Source organism: Sceloporus occidentalis, unplaced genomic scaffold (genome assembly GCF_023333645.1).
Source record: "Sceloporus occidentalis isolate IW3139 unplaced genomic scaffold, rSceOcc1.0.p SCAF_1, whole genome shotgun sequence".
NCBI classification, from domain to species: Eukaryota; Metazoa; Chordata; class Lepidosauria; order Squamata; family Phrynosomatidae; genus Sceloporus; species Sceloporus occidentalis.
In genome coordinates, this window is record NW_028316981.1 from 3,883,555 (window position 1) to 3,905,575 (window position 22,021).

At 44.1% G+C, this 22,021-nt stretch overlaps 1 protein-coding gene across 1 annotated transcript; it reads left to right on the forward strand.

Annotated features, from left to right (window-relative positions):
* Positions 1-1,686: 1,686 nt before the first annotated feature.
* On the forward strand, positions 1,687-18,186 carry LOC149320415 (uncharacterized). The gene is made up of 5 exons (XM_089500884.1): positions 1,687-2,200; positions 5,916-6,036; positions 12,980-13,083; positions 14,519-14,663; positions 15,905-18,186. The coding sequence occupies exons 1-5, from the start codon at positions 1,784-1,786 to the stop codon at positions 17,293-17,295; spliced, it is 2,178 nt and encodes a 725-aa protein (XP_089357010.1). The 5' UTR covers positions 1,687-1,783; the 3' UTR covers positions 17,296-18,186.
* The last annotated feature ends 3,835 nt before the right edge of the window (positions 18,187-22,021 follow it).

A 22,021-nucleotide genomic window follows, 5' to 3' on the forward strand; every position in this document is an offset into this window, starting at 1 on the left:
ATTCCCCAAATGTTTGGCCCAAAACTCACCAAATCCCCCCGTATCTCACCAAATATTCAGTCAAAATCCCCCAAAAGTCCCCGTAATGTTAATATGGCAATAAAATGTAGCCCTAATTGAATAAAAATAATTGGAACTTATTTCAACTCTCAAAATTACCATTAAAACCAACCAAAGAATCTTTCAGCCCTTCTAATACTTTTAAGATGTTTATTTTGACATGAAGGGGTCCAGGAAGCTTTGTGCCAAATAGAAATGTATTAGGCTGCAACCGCACTGCAGAAATAAATCCAGTTTGATACCCTTTTAATTGCCTTGGCTCAGTGCTAGGGAACCCTGGGAATGGTAGTTTTGTAAGACATTGAGCCTTCTCTATGAGAAAGAGCTCTGGTGCCACAACAAACTACAATTCCCATGCATCTGAGGACGTACGCTTAAGTCTAGGAAAGCTAGACTTAAGAGGGAGTCAGGGGCTGAGAGAGAGAGCGCTTCCTGAGGGCGGGGACGGCGACCACTCTCCAGTCCTCTCTCTGATTGGCTGAAAACTCTGAGTGTGTGACACTCCAAAGGGTTGGTTGCTCTGTAGCCAGCCTCGCTCTCAGAGTCAGGGCTGGAGCTGAAATGGGCAAAAGTCACCAAAAACGCACGGAAATAGAGCCAGGCACCAAAATCACACCAAAAGCTCTGAAAAGTCACCGTTTTCGTGTGAAAGTCACCACATTGGCAGAGTCCTCCAAGGTGGACAGTGAGCAGCGGCTCTGATTCCCAGATAGTCCTCCAAGAAGAAGAGAGAGTAGAGGCTCGGATTACTAGAGAATCCTCCAAAGGGGAGAGAGAGCAGAGGGCTCAGATTCCTAGAGAGTCCTCCAAGGGGAGAGAGAGCAGAGGCTCAGATTCCTAGAGAGTCCTCCAAGGGGAGAGAGAGCAGAGGCTCAGATTCCTAGAGAGTCCTCCAAGGGGAGAGAGAGCAGAGGCTCAGATTCCTAGAGAGTCCTCCAAGGGGAGAGAGAGCAGAGGCTCAGATTCCTAGAGAGTCCTCAAAGGGGGGAGAGAGCAGAGGCTCAGATTCCTAGAGAGTCCTCCAAGGGGAGAGAGAGCAGAGGCTCAGATTCCTAGAGAGGCAGGAGATATTGAGAAAGATCTCATGGGAGGAAAAAGAGGAAGGAAGGAAAGGCCCAGAAAGTGGAGCAGGAGAGAGAAGGAGGAGGAAGAGGAGGAGGTGCATTGAGGGGAGGGGGCCCCAAGTGGGGCTTTGGGGGGAGGAGGGGGGAGGGGAGGAGTCCTGACCAATCTCTCTCTCTTAAATTTTATTTCTAAAATCATATTATAGCCTACATAGAATAGTATTTAAAAGTATCTTTCACCTACAATATGTAACAAATCACATTAATTATCCATTCTTTACTACCTGATCTTACCCTTATGCATATATCAAACCCTTTAATATTAACTAAACTGGTATTTTGGGGGGGGGGACCCCACATAAAATTATTATTACTCTCGTCATTCTTCTTACTGTCTTCTTTTCATCATATACCATTCATAATCCCACAAAGGTATAATGCTGTTAATTTATCAGTAATTATTATTTTCCCTTCCTTTCCCAAAGTGCTTCCCATTGATAGTGATCTGTAAATATCTGATATCATCTATAGTAATGCAACAATGTATTGGCTTTACAGGGTGTTTGAGTGGAGCATCTTTGAGACATCTTTGCCTGAGATAGATGGAGGAGAAATAAGTTTGATCCTGTTTGTGGCTTCGTTGATGTACTAAAACACAGATGGATGACCCAGACTCACTTGGTCCTGAAGGAGGAAGAGGCCCTGATGGCCTCATTGCAGAGGATACTGGGGGATTCTGGGAGAGGACGGTCCAGAGGTCCCTGGGTGAGGGCCTGGCCAGTTCAGACATGCAGCACCAGCGCTTCAGCCAGTTCTCCTACGAAGAAGGCGATGGGCCCCGGGAAGTTTGCAGCCAACTCCACCATCTCTGCCGCCAATGGCTGAAGCCAGAGCTACACACCAAAAATGAGATCCTGGACCTGGTGATCTTGGAGCAGTTCCTGACCATCTTGCCCCCAGAGATGAAGAACTGGGTCAAGGAATGTGGGGCAAAGACCTGTTCCCAGGCGGTGGCCCTGGCAGAGGGTTTCCTTCTTAGTCAGGCAGAGGCAGAGAAGAAGCAGAAAGAGAACCAGGTGAGAGTGTTTCCTCATGGAGCAAAGGTGAGCAGGGTCTGGCTCTAGGTTGCCTTTTTTGAGCTTCTGGTTACTTCAAGGGGCAAATGCCTCCTGAAGAGATTCTACTGGAGTGTGGTGCTCCCTGATTTGACTTTGATAATGACCAGTATAGGGAAGATCCACCTTGTTATGGAGCAGAATCACACCCTCCATGTTATTTTCATTCCAAAGCAAACATAACAAATTCCCAACAGCAGAGTAGTGCAGGTGTATAGGTAGGTACATCTATACAGTAGCAAAAGCTTTTCATTTTTGTTTCTCATATTTGTTACAGTTCCTCCTTAAATGCATGCAGACATATATATGTATGTATGTGTTACCTCAGTTGCTGGGAACCAGGGAGGACACCCACACTTGCTATGCTTTTAGGGGAATTTGGTACTTAGCTCAAAGGAGCAATCTAGTTTAGCCGGGTAACAGCGGCCTTGGGGAGTCAGCCCAACTATACCAATCTCAGAACTCCAGAAATATCTCAAATAGGTGTTATTAAAGGAGAATAATAAAAATGCTCACACACACATACACACAAGCAACCACCCCCACACACAAGAATTAGGAAACAAAGGTGGGAGTGGGAATAGGAGAGAGGCTTTGCTCCTCAGGTCCTGGGTCTTGATTCCAATTGCTAAGGGTCCAGAATGGAGAGAGAGGACTCAATAGTCCCCTCGGTATGTGCTGAGTTGAACAAACCAACAGAATGTCTGCCTGCATCTGGACTGAACAGTCAGTCAGGGCTGATATTTATACTGTTTTGGGGCAGAAACCCAAATGCTGGTAAATGGTTTCCCTAGGGTTGCCATAAGTCAGGACCTCCAAACCGGGACAAACGTAGGGCAAATGTAGGACAACCTTTTCAAATGTAGGGCACATTTTATAAAAATGGAGGACATGCGGAAAAAATTGATGCTTTTTAAAAATGTTAATATAAATGCATGTTTCTTAGGCATGATCAAAATGGAAGACATTTGGGCATTATTCCTAGTCAGATGGCAGAAATGGACTTCCTTTTCTGCCCAAACCACCCCCCTCCATTCCAAAACACACACAACAGCACATTTGGGCACTTCCCGTGGCTTTACTTAACATGGCCTCTTGCATAGTTCAGAGGCTTATTCCATAATCAAACCCCTTGAGTTTAACACTTAGCATGGTTTAACATGGCTATGCATATTGAACATGTCAAGGTGGTTTCACAAGAAGTGGATTTGCCGTTTCAGGTTTCTTGCACCAACTCTACTTCTCAGAAGTGTGTACTTAGTCAAGGGACTTTGATTTTTTTTCACTGCACATGAGTTTGTAAAAATCAGAGCAGCTAACATTGGCCATGCCTGAGAGGCTTGCTGATATCAATATCACCATCACCATCATCACCATCATTGTCACAACAAGGGAGACTTGTTAGCATCAAAAGCACAAAAAATACACCAAAACCACACTTTGGAAGGTGACACTCTCTCAACTTCAGAAGCTGACTCAAATCACATCATCACCACACTATCATTGTCGAAGCAAGGGACAATTGTTAGCATTAAAAGCATCAAAAATACACAGAAAAGGCACTTTAAAATGCACTTTAAAAATACAGTTTAAAAAATACAGCTTAAAAATGCACTTTAAAAATACAGTTTAAAAAATACAGCTTAAAATGCACTTTAAAAATACAGCTTTAAAATGCACTTTAAAATACAGTTTAAAAAATACACCTTAAAAATGCACTTTAAAAATACAGCTTTAAAATGCACTTTAAAATACAGTTTAAAAAATACAGCTTAAAATGCACTTTAAAAATACAGCTTAAAATGCACTTTAAAAATACAGCTTAAAATGCACTTTAAAAATACAGTTTAAAAATACACCTTAAAAATGCACTTTAAAAATACAGCTTTAAAATGCACTTTAAAATACAGTTTAAAAAATACAGCTTAAAATGCACTTTAAAAATACAGTTTAAAAATACACCTTAAAAATGCACTTTAAAAATACAGCTTTAAAATGCACTTTAAAATACAGTTTAAAAATACAGCTTAAAATGCACTTTAAAAATACAGCTTAAAATGCACTTTAAAATACAGTTTAAAAATACAGCTTAAAATGCACTTTAAAAATACAGCTTAAAATGCACTTTAAAATACAGTTTAAAAATACAGCTTAAAATGCACTTTAAAAATACAGCTTAAAATGCACTTTAAAATACAGTTTAAAAATACAGCTTAAAATGCACTTTAAAAATACAGTTTAAAAATACAGCTTAAAATGCACTTTAAAAATACAGTTTAAAAATACAGCTTAAAATGCACTTTAAAATACAGTTTAAAAAACACATACAGTACTTCCTCCTTCTCCTTCTCCTTCTCTTCCTCTTCATCCTCCTCCTCCTCCTCCTCCCTGGCACCAAAAAAGGGCAAAGGAAATGGCCCTTTCCTTTCCCCTCTGGCTGCAGCCCAGCCCAACAGAGGAGGAACTCCTCCTCCTGAGTCTGGCTGGCCAATGGGGGCAGACTGGGGCTGGAACAGCCCCGCCCCCTGCCAGCCCTCACAGGCTGAGGCCTGGAGGACCCAGCCTGAGGAGGAGGAAGTCCTCCTCATTAGCCCTGCGCGCAGCTCTGCAAGGGCCAGCAAAGGCAACCTCATCCACCCGGGACAAGGAGGAAACCGTGCAGGGACGCCCCCTAGTGGTCAAAACCCGGGATTGTCCCGCCCCCAGCCGGCTTATGGCAACCCTAGGTTTCCCAGATTGGAAAGAATAGCGCAAATGGGTAGGCGATTCATGTGGATTCTTAGGGACAAAGTGATTAGGCCTTCTCTGTCTTCTGGCTGATTGCAGGCCATCACTTTGCCTAGTCAAATCCACTGTCTGTCTCTGCATACAAAATAGGATTATCCTGCGGACTTTGGTCCCAAACACACTACAGAAATAATCCAGTTTGAGACCACTTTAACTGCCCTGGCTCAGTGCTAGAGAATCCTGGGAATTGTAATTTGTTGTGCCATCAGAGCTGTCTGACAGAGAAGGCTAATAAATGCCTCACAAAACTACAGTTCCCAGAATTCCCTAGCATTGGCCCAGAGCTGTTAAAGCGGTCTCAAACTGGCTTATTTCTGCAGTCTGTTTTGGACCTTTGTTAATCAAGGTTTGTGCCCTTCTCCCTTTTGCTAGCTTTAGTTCTTGCCAGTCTAAGATTTGCCAGCCTACTCAGAGTCTTAGTTTCTACATTGGGGTCAGATTCAAGTCACCAAAACCAGTGTTTCTTGATTAATGTTGTGTCAAGCATGGAAGAGATCAAGGGGACCAAATATTGGGGTAACATAAGTATATAAAAGACTTCCATTATAAGTCAAAGCAGGATTTTCCAGAAATTCAGATGTTCTTGCTGTGGGCTCCACGGAATTGTTTGTGTTTCACCATGTACAATAAACATATACCAAGTATAAACATAAGTGTTATTGTACTATATATAGTATATACTATATTATATTATATCCCACCTTTTTGAGCTCTCCTTTTTTATGCCAATTTTTCAATTTGGGTTTATGAAGTGCTGACATTCCTGGCTTGGTTGTGGGTGGATGTCTCACTCCACCCAGGCCAAATCCCTTTCTCCAAAGGCTTTTGCCATTTTATTATCCTTCTTCAAATTCCATGTCTTGAATCCTGACTGCTGTTTCACATCAAGAATCCCATGGTAGAAGTTCACTCTGAATTCCCTGTGGCTGAGAAGGCGCTGTTGGATCCCAGGCAGAGACCACAATGGAGGCCAATCAAGCCGGAGTGTGATGGAAGCGCCCTCTTGCAAGGTACAAATGAACACTCACTGTCCAGAATCCTGTGTGTTTCTTTGTTTTGTGCTTTCAAATTGTTTCTGACTTATGGTGACCCTGGAGTTTTCTTGGCAAGATTTGTTGAGGGTTGTGTTGTCCATTCTTGTATAGTACATTCTTCACATGCATAGATTGTGCCCTCCACCCATGATGGCGGATCTTGGCCACTTTGTGTCCATATATATATATATATATATATATATATATATATATATATATATTTTACAGTGGGACCTCAGTATCTCTGCAGGAGATCTATTCTGGAGCCTCCCATAGATACCAAAATCCACAGACCTTGATTCCTGTTGTCCCCAAGTAGCATGTGTACATGGCTGTGTCATTACTAGGGACCACAGCATTTTGGGTAACAAGATATTCAATCTATACTTTTAAGAAAGCCATTTTCTGTAAACTTAAGGAATTACTGACTGTAATTCAGTGACAAGGATATTGAAAGAGAAGGGAGTTCTGGATGAATGGGAGTTTCTTTAAAGTGAGATACTATAGATACAAACGAAAACTATTCCAATAAGAAGGGAAAATGGGCAGTGTCTAAATACACTAGAATGGTTAACTAAAGAACTTTAAACTCAGCTAAGCGTTAAAAAACAATGTTGAAGAAAAGAAAAAATGGGGAAAACACCAAAGAGGACTTCAAGCATATAGCCAGCATATGTAGGGAGAAGGTAAGAAAAGCTAAAGCACAGAATGAATTTAGGTTTGCCAGACAGATTGAAAACAATAAAAAGGGCTCTTACAAGGAAATAATAGGATCACTGCATGGAGAAGATGGCCACATACTACCTGGGGATAGAGAAAAGGCAGAAATACTCAAGACCTTCTTTGCCTCAGTTTTCTTTAAACAGGAAAATAGTGCACAGCCTGAGTGAGGAGCAATGATCAGGTGGTGTGATGGGGGAAATGCAGCACAGAATAGGTAGACAAGTAGTACAAGAATATGTCGCTACTCTAAATGAATTCAAGTCTCCAGGGCCAGATGAGCTACATCCAAGGATATTAAAAGAACCAACCAAAGTAATTTCAGAACCACTGACAATAATGTTTGCGAATTCTCATAGAACATGAGAAATCCCCATAGACTGGAGGAAGGCAAATGTTGCCCTCATTTTCCAAAAGGGAATAAAAATAGGACCCAAATATGATTTTCTGTGGGTTTTCCAGGCTATGTGGCCATGTTCTGAAAGAATTTATTCCTGACGTTTTGCTTGCGTCTGTGGCTGGCATCTTCAGAGGCTGGTGGCATGGAATTGTGTGGGGTATATATACTTGTGTGACCTGTGGTTAGGAGGAAGTGATTGACATGTTTACAATGTGGAGAGATTATGTGGTGGTTGCGCCCTAAAGCAAAAAACGTTTTGGATATCTATTTAGAAGGTTATTTTAGAAATTATGAATATAAAATTTCCATTAAACTCAGAATTATTTTCATTAAATATGGCCCCATACAGACAGGCCAAAATAAAGCTTCCTTGGGTCTCGTTGGATGTATGCTCTTTAAATGACACACACATCCTAAAAGACCAGAAGCTGCACCAAAGCCGCACTCCAGATAGAACTGGTTATGGCAGCGGTTCCCAAACTTTGTTGGGCCCCAGTGCAGACCCCCAGGCTTTGCGGCTGGAAGTCCCACCCCTTCCCGGCCTCCTGACCAATTATGGAGGCCACCAGGGGAGAAGGGGTGGGACTTCCAGCCACAAAGACCTCTGGGAACTGCAGTCCCATTCCCCTTCTCCCCATGGTTGTCTGGCAGCCGTGGGGAGAAGAGGAGGAGGCAGCCCCCACCATCCCTTCCTCTCCGCAGCTGTCTGGCAGCCGAGGGAAGGAGGAGGAGGACAGGGCTATCATATCACCCCTTAACCTTCTCTTCTCCAGGCTAAACATCCCCAGCTCCCTAACCCTTCACCATTTTAGTCGCCCTCCTCTGGACACGCTCCACTTTCTCAACATACTTTTTGAATTGTGGTGCCCAGAACTGGACACAATATTGCAGGTGGGGCCTGACCAAAGCAGAATATAGTGGAACTATTACTTCCCTTGATCTAGACACTATACTTCTATTGATGCAACCTAAAATCGCATTGGCCTTGTTAGCTGCCGCATCGCATTGTTGACTCATGTTCAACTTATGGTCTACTTGGACTCCTCAGTCCCTTTCACACGGAGTTTCATTCAGCCAGGTGTCCTCCATCCTATATCTGTGCATTTCATTTTTCCGCCCTAAGTGCAATACCTTACATTTCTCCGTGTTGAATTCCATTTTGTTAGCTGTGGCCCAGTTTTCTAGTCTGTTCACGTCATTTTGAATCTTGATCCTGTCCTCTGGAGTATTAGCTACTCCCCCTAATTTGGTGTAATCTGCAAATTTGATAAGTATGCCCCCAATTTTGTCCTCCAAGTCGTTTATAAAGATGTTGAATAGCACTGGGCCCAGGACAGAGCCCTGTGGGACCCCACTGGTCACTTCTCTCCATCAACATCAACTGTATGATGTTTTGTGTCATAGAATCATAGAGTTGGAAGAGACCACAAGGGCCATCCAGTCCAACCCCCTGCCATGAAGGAATTCCCAATCAAAGCATCCCTGACAGATGGCCATCCAGCCTCTGTTTAAAGACCTCTAAGGAAGGAGACTCCATTACACTGCAAGGGAGTGTGTTCCACTGTCGAACAGCCCTTACTGTCAGGAAGGTCCTCCTAATGTTGAGGTGGAATCTCTCTTCCTACAGTGTGCATCCATCGTTCTGCGTTCTAGTCTCTGGAGCAGCAGAAAACAAGTTTGCTCCCTCTTCAATATGATATCCCTTCAAATATTTAAACAGGGCTATCATATCACCTCTTAACCTTCTCTAGGCTAAACATACCCAGCTCCCTCATGTTCAACTTGTAGTTTACTTGGACTCCTAGATTCCTTTCACACATAGTCTTCTTAAGCCATGTGTCCCCCGTTAATAATATAATAATAATAATAATAATAATAATAATAATTATTATTATTATTATTATTATTATTATTTGTATACCGCCCTATGGGAAACCAATCCGGGCAGTTGACAACAGTAAAATATAAAATACAACAATTAAAAACACTTTATCCCTCCCCCCCTTAAGACAGTATTAAACAGTATAACATATTAAAAACACAATATCAAAGCATAAAAACAACAATTAAAAACTAAAACCCCTGATATCCCTCTGTTGATCCTCAACCATCACTAAGATGGGGCCACGGGAGGAATGAGGGAATCGGGGAACCTGAGCCGGGATGGTTAATCTGGAAAGGCCTGTCGGAAGAGATCAGTCTTGACCGCTTTTTTAAAGCTGTCTAATGATGTTATCTGATGGATCTCATCTGGCAGGTCGTTGCAGAGTTTGGGGGCGACAGCAGAGAATGCCCTCTGGGAGGTCGACGCAAGCCTAGATTTTAGAGGCTGCAGTAAGTTCTTCCCAGAGGACCGGAGAGCGCGGGGAGGATTGTACGGGAGGAGGCGGTCCCTGAGATAGCTTGGACCCAAGCCATTTAGGGCTTTAAAGGTGATAACCAACACCTTGTACTGGGCCCGGAAGCTGATAGGCAGCCAGTGGAGGGACCTCAAAACCGGAGTAATGTGGTCCCTCCTAGATGTTCCTGAGACAAGCCTGGCTGCCATGTTTTGAACCAGCTGTAATTTCCGAGTCAAGCACAGGGGTAGCCCCATGTAGAGTGCATTACAGAAGTCAAGGCGTGAGGTTACCAGCGCGTGCACAACCGTCTCGAGATCCCTTACTTCCAGAAAAGGGCGCAGCTGGCGTATCAGCCGAAGCTGATAACAGGCACTCCTGACCGTCGCATTTACCTGATTTGTCATCAGGAGCGACGAGTCAAGGAGCACCCCCAGACTGCGAACACAGTCGCTGGAGGAGAGTGTGACCCCATCCAGGGCTGGAGGTTGCAACCCAATTCTTGGTTTCGGGGCCGCTACCATGAGCACCTCCGTCTTGTCTGGATTCAGTTTCAATCTGTTTTTCCTCATCCAGCCCATTACCGCCTGAAGACATTCATTGAGAGAAGAGATGCCATCAGAATTCGAGGCCGACGAACGAGACACGGAGAAATAGATTTGAGTGCCATTAGCGTACTGATAACACCCAGCACCATGACTCCGTATTATCTCACCCAGCGGCTTCATACAGATGTTAAATAACATCGGGGACAAAATAGCCCCCTGAGGAACCCCACAAGTGAGGTACCTCTTACTGGAGCTACAGTCCCCAAGTAGCACCCTCTGAGACCTGCCCGAGAGGAAGGACCGGAACCACTGCAAAGCAGTGCCCCCGATACCTAACCCCCTCAGGCGGTCTAAGAGGATGCCGTGATCTATAGTATCGAAAGCCGCTGAGAGGTCTAAGAGCACCAATAGGGTCACACTCCCCCTGTCAATGCTCAGACGCAGATCATCGGTCAAGGCAACCATGGCAGTCTCAACCCCAAAGCGTGTCCTAAAGCCGGTTTGAAATGGGTCTAGATAATCGGTTTCATCCCGTTCTATATTGGTGCATTTCATTTTTTCCACTCTAAGTGCAGTACTTTACATTTCTCCGTATTGAATTTCGTATTGCTATCTTTGACCCAACTTTCTAGTCTTTTCAGGTCATTTTGAATTTTGATTCTCTCGCCTGGGGTATTTGCTACTCCTCCTAATTTGGTATCATATGCAAATTTGATAACTATGCCTCCAATTCTGTCATCCAAGTCATTGATAAAGATGTTGAATAGCATGAGCCCAGGACAGAGCCCTGTGGATGTTGTGGCCTGTGTGCTGCGCCCATAACCCTTGTTGGGACCTATGGAAATGATGCGCAGTGTCAAGACACACCCAACTAAAGGTGGTGGCAGGTTTGGGTGTGCAACGCCGGTACCCTGGTGAGATCAAACTCTTCTACCCAAAAAAGGCTCTGAAGCTGAATGTAAAGTTTAAAAGGGGGGAAATTTAATTTAAAGGACAAAATAAAGAGTTTTCTCCTCCCCAGCTCTAAACAAAAGGTACTTTACAGTTGCAGCAATCTTCAGGTTGTCATCTTTCTGGGTCTGATGGTTTGCTCTCCTCACTCAATGGAGCTGGTGCAGGGTCTTTCAGCTCCTGAACTCCTTTATTCTCTTGCTGATGGTAACTAATTCGGCTGAGTACTGGTAACTAATTCGGCTGAGGTGTAAGAAATGCCCTTTCCGGCTGTCTGGGCCTGCTTGCCACCAAAAGACAGCTCTCTGCTTGCTCTCAGCAAAGACTGCTCCCCCACTAAAAACCTCTAGCTAGAGCAGAGATTGCTGGGAAAGGGCAAACCAAACCTGGAAATAATGCAGGGGAAACCTACAGCTCCTCCCACAAACTAATACAATGAACTTTTCTATACTAAAATAATCTATGGCCTGAACCAACATGAAAGAAAATGCAGGGGGAAGTCAATCAGTCCTGGCAGGACATCACACGCAGTGTCCACCACGACCACTTGCAGAGTTCAGCCACGTGTACAGGATGCCAAGAAGAAGGAATCTGTGAAGATGTCTTCAACTAATAACGACTCTTGCAAGTCTTCACTCTAAACGAGGGCTTTAATCTTCCTTTGCAGTATTTACAACATAGATATACACAGTGTATTGGACATCCGTCTCTAATACACACTATTTACACCAACCAACAATAACAACACAACCTCTGAGGCAGCCACATTAACACACAACCATATCACTGCCTCTCAGTAACAGACACAGCACACTCCGAGGCACCAACTGTCTCACAGTAACAGACACAGCCCACTCTCAGCCACCAACTGTCTCTCTCTCTCTCTCCCTCAGTGACAGTTGAGAACTGACAGTTGTATCAACATTCCGATGATGCCCTGTTTTAATGCCGACACATTAGCTGCCACTGGAGCTGTAAATTATCTGCACAAGAGCTCCTCCTAGTGGCCACACCAATGTCATTTCCTGACAGTGGAACCCCATGAAGACCTTTTGTGATTATGGACTTCCCTTCTAGATGTTCACAGACTCTCTGTTTAATAATCTGCTGTAGAATCTTTCCTGGTATTGATGTCAGACTAACTGGATGATAATTGTTGGGTCAAGCTGCCTGGATTTTATTGCCCTTTATAGTGACCCCTTACGGGGCAGGTATGTAACAGCAGGCTTGGCTTCTTGGCATCCAATCATAATTCAGGCAAACTGTGAGTGGGGGCTGAAGGGAATTCGAATCTATAAAAGCAGGAGGGACAGAGAGGTTCTCCAGTGAGAATCAGATAAGGAATCTGACTGGGAGTCAGAGAGGCATTCATACAGGATAGGGGTTAGTAGTCCAGAAGGGACTATGATAAGCCTGTAAGTGTATGCTAATATAACCACACTTGACTAACAGAGGTCTCTGGCTGAGTGAATTCTAGACATTGTAAACAAACACAAGCACGCTACCTAAGATACTGAACTGATATGTAATTGTATTTGCATCTGTACCTGCATTTGTATTGTATTGTTGCTCCATATATTTTGATTGTAATCCCACTTCGATCCACTGGGAGAAGCGGGAAAATATAAATAAAACGTATTATTATTATTATTATTATTATTATTATTATTATTATTATAAATTGATGACACTTGGAACCCTAGCCCTTATATACTTAAGGAAAGTAAAAAGGATAGAAGCAGGGTAGGTGTCAGTGATGAGGGGCCTTATGTGGAGGATGTTAAAAGATAACTTTGGGCATGTAAGGAAGGTCGTGTAACAGCCTCAGTTCAGTTATTTTGTGTCCCAGTGTAAATTCAGGCTTGATTTGCTCTGAGTCATTTAATTGTCTTTCTGGTGGTCCATGGAAAACAGTATAAAGCTATACACATATAGGACATCTCCATTTGTACTTTCTGCAGGTGTGCATTGGTCCAAGATGGTCTCCAAATGTAGGGAGAGAGGAGAACCAACATTGAAAGCTTTCTCCATGGAAGAAACTGCAGGAAAGATGATCTTGGAACAGGTTAACATACACTCCTTCCTTATTTATGATAGAACCATTGGGAGTTTGTCAGTCTGGGATGCTGTGAGTGGTCAGATGCTATGGGTGGTCATCCTCTGTCCTGCAGTGAATCAGATGATCAGTGCTTTCTGTCTCCTTGTCCTTGCTTTCCCCCCTCAATCCATCAGAGCCAGGGGTGGTGGGACTGGGGTTACTGTCAATGGTGGCCCCTCACAGCATCCACGAGGAGAGCTTGTTCTATTCCTGCATGAGCATTAAACCCATGGTTTTTCCGAGGATCATTCAATAAGTATGCCCTATGAGGAACGCCTTAGGGATCTGGGTATGTTTAGCCTGGAGAAAAGAAGGTTAAGATAGCCCTATTTAAATATTTGAAGTGATGTCATATTGAGGAGGGAGCAAGCTTGTTTTCTGCTGCTCCAGAGACTAGGACCCGGAGCAATAGATGGAAGCTGCAGGAAAAGAGATTCCACCTCAACATTAGGAGGAATTTCCTGACAGTAAGGGCTGTTCGACAGTGGAACACACTTCCTAGGAGTGTAGTGGAGTCTCCTTCCTTGGAGGTCTTTAAACAGAGGCTGGATGGCTATCTGTCGGGGATGCTTTGATCTGGATTTCCTGCATGGCAGGGCGTTTTGCCTTGTGCAGAATCCTTGCTGTTTCTGCATTATCTCTTCTGGTTCCTCTTCTGGGAAATGGTGGAAGGATGGATTCAACCTGGGCAATGATGTCTTCAACTGGGATTCTGGTGGTCTTAACTGCAAAGGTGCCTCCTTAGCGCAAGATGGATGTTCCTTCTTTTGAAAGTTACTGCTCTGGCAGATTGATGGAGGTTCTTGATATTCCAGCAAGGGTTTCAGCTGGTAATTGTGGCATTTGTTGAATTTTTATTTCTGTTTTCGGTGTGATCTGCCATATCTTTTTCCATTTTCCTGTAGGTGAGGCTGTTAATTTTGTCCCAGTCTTGGGTGTTCTTCCTTTGACTGATGCGGAGGTGGAGTGTTAGCAGCTCCTTGTCAGTGTTAGCCAGTTCTTTGCGGGTGGTGTGTATTCTTTCCCATAAACATGTTCCATTCGGTTGTAGATATGTTTAGTTTGTGGGGATTTTAAGGTCCTTTTTGCTGCGAGAAAGTGTGGTATGGTATCTGTGTCTCTGCAGCGTAGTAGGAAGGTTAGTGAGCAGAGTAGATGTGCTTTCCTGGTCTGGAGTTTTTCCAGACTCTGGATGTCTTAGAACAGTTTCTCCCCATAGAGATCTTCTAGAACTTGGCCTCATAGCCCCCCCCCCCCCCCAAAAAAAAAACACAAAAAAACTATGGATGCCGGTTGTGAAAGCCTTTACAAATAGAGGAATATTCAGACATGAAGTGAAGTGATTAAATAATATTTGGGATGCACCATGTGTTTTCCTTCCCTTTTGCTTTGTCACTCTCAGGATGAGGTCTATTTTCTATCGCAGATGACCTTTTGGGATGTCGATATATATTTCACAGAGGAGGAATGGGAACTGCTGGATCAGAACCAGAGATTTTTATACAAGGAGGTGACGATGGAAAACTATGAGAATGTGTCTTCCCTGGGTAAGAAACCTAAGCCCATGTCATGGCAACATCTTGAGGAATATTGTGATTTTCAGTTTTGTGAGACCCTGGAGCTGTCCAGTTAAGAAGTCGAAATACTAAACTGACAATCATATGATTTTGTAGAAAGAACCATGGCAACTAATACTTTTTGCTCCCAAATGCTTCTCAGCACACCCCAGACCTAGTTTCCTGAGGTAGTTTTTTTACTCTTCTTTCAGCCTTTGAAGGGTTTGGTCAGGCTTCCAATATCTTCTTGGGAAAAAGGGCTCCCCTGGCCTTAAACTGGCTCAGAGAAGCCACAATGGGAACAAAACTGCACCCACTTCCCCTAAGGGATCTTGGGGAAAATTGGAGAGCAAGTCATTATTTCATTTTTCCCCCAGGTGATACAATAGATAGAATGGAGGGTGCCCTCTGAGATCTCCTGGGGTTTCATTGTGGACCCCTAAAGGCTCCTCTCTGGATCCTGACCCTCACTATAATTGGTGTACAACTTTCAGCCCCATTCCCCAGCCTTTCTTGTTGATTTATTTGTATATTCATTAGCCTTCCTTTCCCACCAAATGGACCTCAGATTGTCTCTTTCCTACATCAAATGCTGTGTGTATGTGTCTGTGAGAAAGAGAGAGAGAGAAGGTATAAAATGGAATGGCCGGGAAAAGATGCTGAAGGTGAAATGCTGAAGCTTTGCAGGAGGGCAGAAGGGAAAGTCTGTGAGTGGAAGGAGAAATGGAAAGTCAGGCATGTGAGAGTGAGGGAGTAAGGAGAGAACATAGCAAAGAGAGTCTCCCTCTGTGTTGATGGGACGGTACCTCTGGGAAAGTCCAGAATAGGGCCAGAATATATCTCTCTTGTATTGTGACGCAGCTATGAGCTTGACAAATTTTAACAATTGCTTTGAGTGAACTGGTGTGAACCGCCTCAGGTCGTTCTTTTCATACATATAAAGGAGTTCCATTTAGCAATGCTGACTAATATCTATGAAGGGAGGGAAAGCAACAGAGTTGCTAATTTCCAAGGAAGTTAATATAATAATAATTGCGGAATTCCAGGGATTTTTGATTTTAGTAAAACATTCTGTTGAATAACTTTGAGGCTTGTTGGCAACACTGGAAAACAGACCCAGAAACTCTTTTTTCTCTGATGTTTCTTTTACTACTTGAGCTTGCTTATTTCTCTTGTTGGCACCAGAGGTCCTTCAGGGATTCAGTCTTCTCTGTCCTTGTCCTTCTTTATAGGTGACCTTGTGAATCATCAGAGAAGCTACACAGGACAAAAACCATACAAATGTCAAAAGTGTGGGCAATTGTTTGCTCATAAATCACACCTTCAAACACATGACAGAGTCCATACAGGAGAGAAACCATACAAATGCCAGCACTGTGGTAAATGTTTTGGTCACAAGTCTAACCTTGTGAAGCATCAGAGAGTCCACACAGGAGAGAAGCCATATAAATGCCTGTATTGTGGAAAATGTTTTGCTCACAAGTCAGACCTTGTAAATCATCAGAGAGTTCACACAGGAGAAAAACCATACAAATGCCAGGAGTGTGAGAAATGTTTTGGTCACAAGTCTAACCTTGTGAAGCATCAGGGAGTCCACAAAGGAGAGAAACCATACAAATGCCAGGAGTGTGAGAAATGTTTTGCTGACAAGTCAAACTTTAAAAGGCATCAGAAAGTCCACACAGGAGAGAAACCATACAGATGTCAGCAGTGTGGAAAATGTTTTTCTGACAAGCCTTCCTTTATGTATCATCAGAAATTCCACACAGGAGAGAAGCCATACGGATGCCAGCAGTGTGGGCAATGTTTTGTTGAAAAGTCTTCGCTTGTGAAGCATAAGCGTCTTCACACAGGAGATAAACCATACAAATGTCATGAGTGTGAAAAATGTTTTGCTGACAAGTCAAACCTTTCAAGGCATCAGAAAATCCACACAGAAGACAAACCATACAAATGCCAACAGTGTGGGAAATGTTTTGTTCGCAAGTCACAACTTGAGAGTCATCAGAGTCTCCACACAGGAGACAAACCATACAACTGCCAGGAGTGTGAGAAATCTTTTGCTGACAAGTCAAACTTTTCAAGGCATCAGAAAATTCACACAGGAGAGAAACCATACAGATGCCAGCAGTGTGGAAATTTTTTTTCAGACAAGACTTCCTTTGTGCATCATCAGAAAGTCCACACAGGAGAAAAACCATACAGATGCCAGCAGTGTGGGGAATGTTTTGGTCACAAATCAGAACTTGTGCATCATCAGAAAGTCCACCCAAGAGAGAAACCATACAAATGCCTTGAGTGTGAGAAATGTTTTGCTGACAAGTCAAACTTTAGAAGGCATCGGAAAATCCACACAGGAGACAAATCATACAAATGCCAACAGTGTGGAAAATGTTTTGTTTGCAAGTCACAACTTGAGAGTCATCAGAAAGTCCACACAAGAGAGAAGCCATACAAATGCCAGCACTGTGGGAAATGTTTTGTTGAGGAGTCTTCCCTTGGGAAGCATCAAAGTTTCCACACAGGAGAGAAATCATGCACATATCAGCAGTGTGGGAAGGGTTTTGCCCACAAGTCAGACCTTGTGCATCATCAGAAAGTCCACACAGGACAGAAACCATAGAAATGCCAGCAATGTGAAAAATGTTTTGCTCAAAGGCCACATCTTGAAAGTCTAAGAATCATTCAGGGCCATCAGGTCCACCCCCTGCCAAGCAGGAATACTAAATCAAAGCATCCAGCCTCTGTTTAAAACCTCCAAAGAAGGAGACTCTGCCACAATCCAAGGAAGTGGGTTCCATTGTCAAACAGCCCTTACTGTCAGGAAGTTCTTCCTAATGTTGAAGTGGAATCTCTTTTCCTGTAGTTTGCATCCATTGCTCTGTATCTTAGTTTATGGAGCAGCAGAGAACAAGCTTGCTCTATTCTCAACATAATAAATAAATAATAAAACTTATTTCTACCCTGCTTTTTGTTAAAACAATTAAAGCAGCTTACAATGTTAAAAGAATACAATAATATATACAAACTATAACAAACATTCTCATATTTAAACAAGTTATCATATCACCTCTTAACCTTGTCTTCTCCAAGCTAAACATATCCTACTCCTTCTGTCATTCTTCATAGGATATGTTTTCCAGACCTTTCACACTTTTAGTTGCCCTCCTTTAGACACACTCCAGCTTGTCAACATCCTTTTTGAATTGTGCCCAGAACTGGACACAATATTCCAGGTAGGGCCTGACCAAAGCAGAATACATTGGTACTATTGCTTCCCTCTGTCTAGACATTATACTTCTATTGATGCAGCCTAGAATCGCATTGGCCTTTTTAGCTGCTACATCACACTGATTCATGTTCAACTTGTGGCTTACTAGGACTGGTAGATCCTTTTCACATGTACTAGTGTCAAGCCAGGTGTCCCTCATTCTATATCTGCATTTCATTTTTCTCCCTAAGTGTAGCTGCTTACCATATATACTCGACTGTAAGTTGAGAAATTTACACCCAAAAATGGCTCCAAAATTGTGGCTAGTCTTATATATGGGGCAGTAAGTTAATGCTGTTTATAAAGTTCCCAAAAGAAGTGCCCACCTTCCTCTGTAGCCAGGGATCTTTAAACAGCTCCCACTCCCTGCACATTCTCCTCTCTCTCTCCCCCTCTCTCTGTTATCCCCCAGCCTTCCCTTGCAGCCAGAGCTAACAGACAGCTGCTGAGGCAAGGGATGGAGAGAGAGAGTACGCCTAGGCTTCTACCCTGTTTGCAAGCCGTGAGTCTAGAAATTCTGGTGGTAAAGGGCAGCCCTCTTTGTAGAAGTCCTTCACTTTGGTCGAAAACCACTGTTCCACTTCGAAAATTACATCTTCTCTGTCATCAAATCGCTGCCCATGAAGTGGTTTCATCATCTCGGGAAAAAGGGAGAAGTTGCTTGGCGCAAGATCAGGCGAATAAGGTGGATGCTGCAAAAGTTCATAGCCTAACCAGTGGGCAGCGACAACGGATGCTTGGGCCGTATGGATGGGTGCATTGATGGCCAGGTGGCGGATGCCTTTGCTGATCATGCCATAAAGTTTTGTTCACCATGCAGGTTGATGTATTCCACAGCTTGTGGAAAGAAAAGTACTTTAGACAAAGATTTGATGTTTGCACAAGTATGCATGGCAATGACACTGATTATGCACAACAAGTTTCATGTAAATATCTCTCTAACTTCTTTATGATAATTAAAACTTTTGGATACTCCCTCGTATTCCAGGGAGAGTTCAGCTGGCCCCACACAACTTAATTTTGTGAACAGTACAAGAAGCAAGAAAGTCTTTCTTTAGTCATCTCCCAGCCTTTGCCTGTGATCCTCTTTAAGGTGCCTGCAAGGGATGAAGAATAGAGGGAAGGAGAGGGAGGGAATGAAAGACTGAGAGAGATGTCAGACAAGGAGAATGCTGGGGCTGGTAACTTGGGTGGCAGTTAAGAAGAAGAAAACAAGTCTGTTGAAGTAAACATGTTGAAGGAGTGCCGCCTATTGCTGAGCCTCCCTGCCAGTCCCTTGATCACTTCTTAATGCCTCCGAAGGTGGACATGCAGACAGGGACTTCAAGAGAGAAGGCTATATCAGTCCTTTTACACATGAAGAGTTACTTCAGGATACATGTTTCAGAAAGCAGATGGCTGAGTGTGCATTTAAAGTCATACCCCACAGTCTTGGCCTAGGATTTTCTGTAAGGTTCAGAGGGATGCTGCACCAAGGTTGCCATTCTCTCTTCCAAGGGTTAAATAGAGAGCTTTTTCATGTTTTGGAAAGGAAGGGGTGAAGCTTTTCCACTAAAGCAGAGGTAAGCCAAGTGCACCCTTCTTATTTCTCCTATTTCTGTCTCCTATTTCCCCCCTTTTCCACTGGCGGAGGGGGGTTCCCTGTTGCAGAGAAATTGAATATACCCCCCAACATCTGATTGCAATTCTCTCCCCTCCTTCCCTCCCAGCCCAGTTCTCTTGAGCACAGCAAGAGGTCAATAGGGTTGTTGGGGCTGACATTAAAAACTAAAGATGTAGGATTACAAGTGAAAAGGCTGCCGTTGGAGACCGCTTTAAGTGCTGCAGCCCCTCCTATGGGATCCTGGGACTGGGGCTTTGCCAGGCTTTTCTCCTGCTCTATCCAAGAGAGCTGGTGCCCCCCCCAAAAAAAAACTTCAGGTCCCAGGGTTTTGCAGGAGGGAGCCCTGGGAGTACAAGTTGTTGTTGTTATTATTATTAACCTTTATTTTTAAAGCGCTGTAAATTTACACAGCGCTGTACATACAGTCTTTTTAATTGGACGTTTCCCTGCCCTAAGGCTTACAATCTAAAAAGATATAGGATGGAGGACACCTGGCTGAATGAAATTACGTGTGAAAGGGATCTAGGAGTCCAAGTAGACCATAAGTTGAACATGAGTCAACAATGCGATTTTAGGCTGCATCAATAAAAGTATAATGTCTAGATCAAGGGAAGTCATAGTGCCACTATATTCTGCTCTGGTCTGGTCCCACCTGGAATATTGTGTCCAGTTCTGGGCACCACAATTAAAAAAGGATATTGAGCAACTGGAGTGTGTCCAAAGGAGAGTAACTAAAATGGTGAAAGGTCTGGAAACCATGCCCTACAAGGAACGCCTTAGGGAGCTGGGTATGTTTAGCCTGGAGAAAAGAAGGTTAAGAGGTGATATGATAGCCCTGTTTAAATATTTGAAGGGATTTCATATTGAGGAGGGAGCAAGATTATTTTCTGCTGCTCCAGAGACTAGGACCTGAGCAATGGATGCAGTCTGCAGGAAAAGAGATTCCACCTCAACATCAGGAGGAACGTCCTGACAGTAAGGGCTGTTTGACAGTGGAACAAACTGCCTCGGAGTGTAGTGGATTCTCCTTCCTTGGAGGTCTTCAAGCAGAGGCTGGATGGCCATCTGTCGGGGATGCTTTGATTGTGATTTCCTGCATTGCAGGGGGTTGGACTGGATGGCCCTTGCGGTTTCTTCCAACTGTATGATTCTAAGACACAACACAAAAGGAGAAGGGAATGGTTGTGGGGAAGGGGATGAGGGTCAACAGTTCTTCTCTACCTTCAAGGCCTGGATCAGGGGAGATGGACTGGAGGGAGGACATAGCAATACAGGAAATGATTCAATAAAACAGGCAACAAAGGAATATCAAATAGCAAGTGACAATTATGCAATGCCTGGAACGCTTCTCTGAACAGGATGGTCTTCAACTCCGTTTTGAAGCTGGTTAAAGAAGTGATGGCTCTTGCTCACAAGGGAAGAAGGTTCCAGGAGTGAGGGGCAGTGAGTGAAAAGGGGTGAATCTGAGATGGGGCAGAGGAAATAAAGTGCCTTTATTGCTCCAGGAGAGAGGCCCCCTTGGCCCACAACTGGCTCTTCCTCTGCCTTATGTCCTCCCCTTTGTATGGGAAGGAAGGAGGAAAGGGCCCTTGGAAGGAGAGGGGGGCCTGGGGAGGGAGCAAGTGGGTCTCCATCCCAAAGGGGGGGCAGGAGCCAGGACCCCCTCCCCACCTGGGACACAACAAGGAAGAGGCTCTCCTTCTCTTCCTCCTCCAGCCCCATTTGGGGTGTTCCTCCTCCTCCCCCAAAGTTACCTCCTCCTTTGCTGGGAGGGTCCCAGGGAGTGGAGAGGCTCAGGTTCCTAGAGACTTCTTTGAGGGGGGGCTCATGTTCCTAGAGTCTTTCGAGGTGGAGAGAGTACAGAGCACTCAGTTTGCTAGAGAGTCTTCCAAGGTGGAGAGAATCCTAGAGTTGGAAGAGACCGCAAGGGCCATCCAGTCCAACCGCCTGCCATGCAGGAAAATCACAATCAAAACATCCCCGGCAGATGGCCATCCAGCCTCTGTTTAAAAAGCTCAAAAGCAGAAGACTCCACTACCTTCCAAGGAAGTGTGTTCCACTGTCAAACAACTTTTACCACCATGAAGTTCCTCCTAATGTTGAGGTGGAATCTCTCTTCCTGCAGTTTGCATCCATTGCTCTGGGTCCTAGTCTCTGGAGCAGCAGAAAACATGCTTGCCCCCTCCTCAATACGGCATCCTTTCTAATAGTTAAACAGAGTTATCATACCATCTCTTAACCTCTTCTCCTGACTAAACATCCCCAGCCCCCTAAGTCTTTCTTCATAAGGCATGGTTTCCAGACCCTTCACCATTTTAGTTGCCCTCTTTTGGACATGCTCCAGTTTCTCAACATCCTTTTTAGAGCAGAGGGCTCAGATTCTTAGAGAGATAAGGAGAGGCCCAGAAGGTGGAGCAGCAGAGAGGAAGAGGAGGAGGAGGAAGCGGTGGAGGTGGTAATGGAGGGGGTGCACTG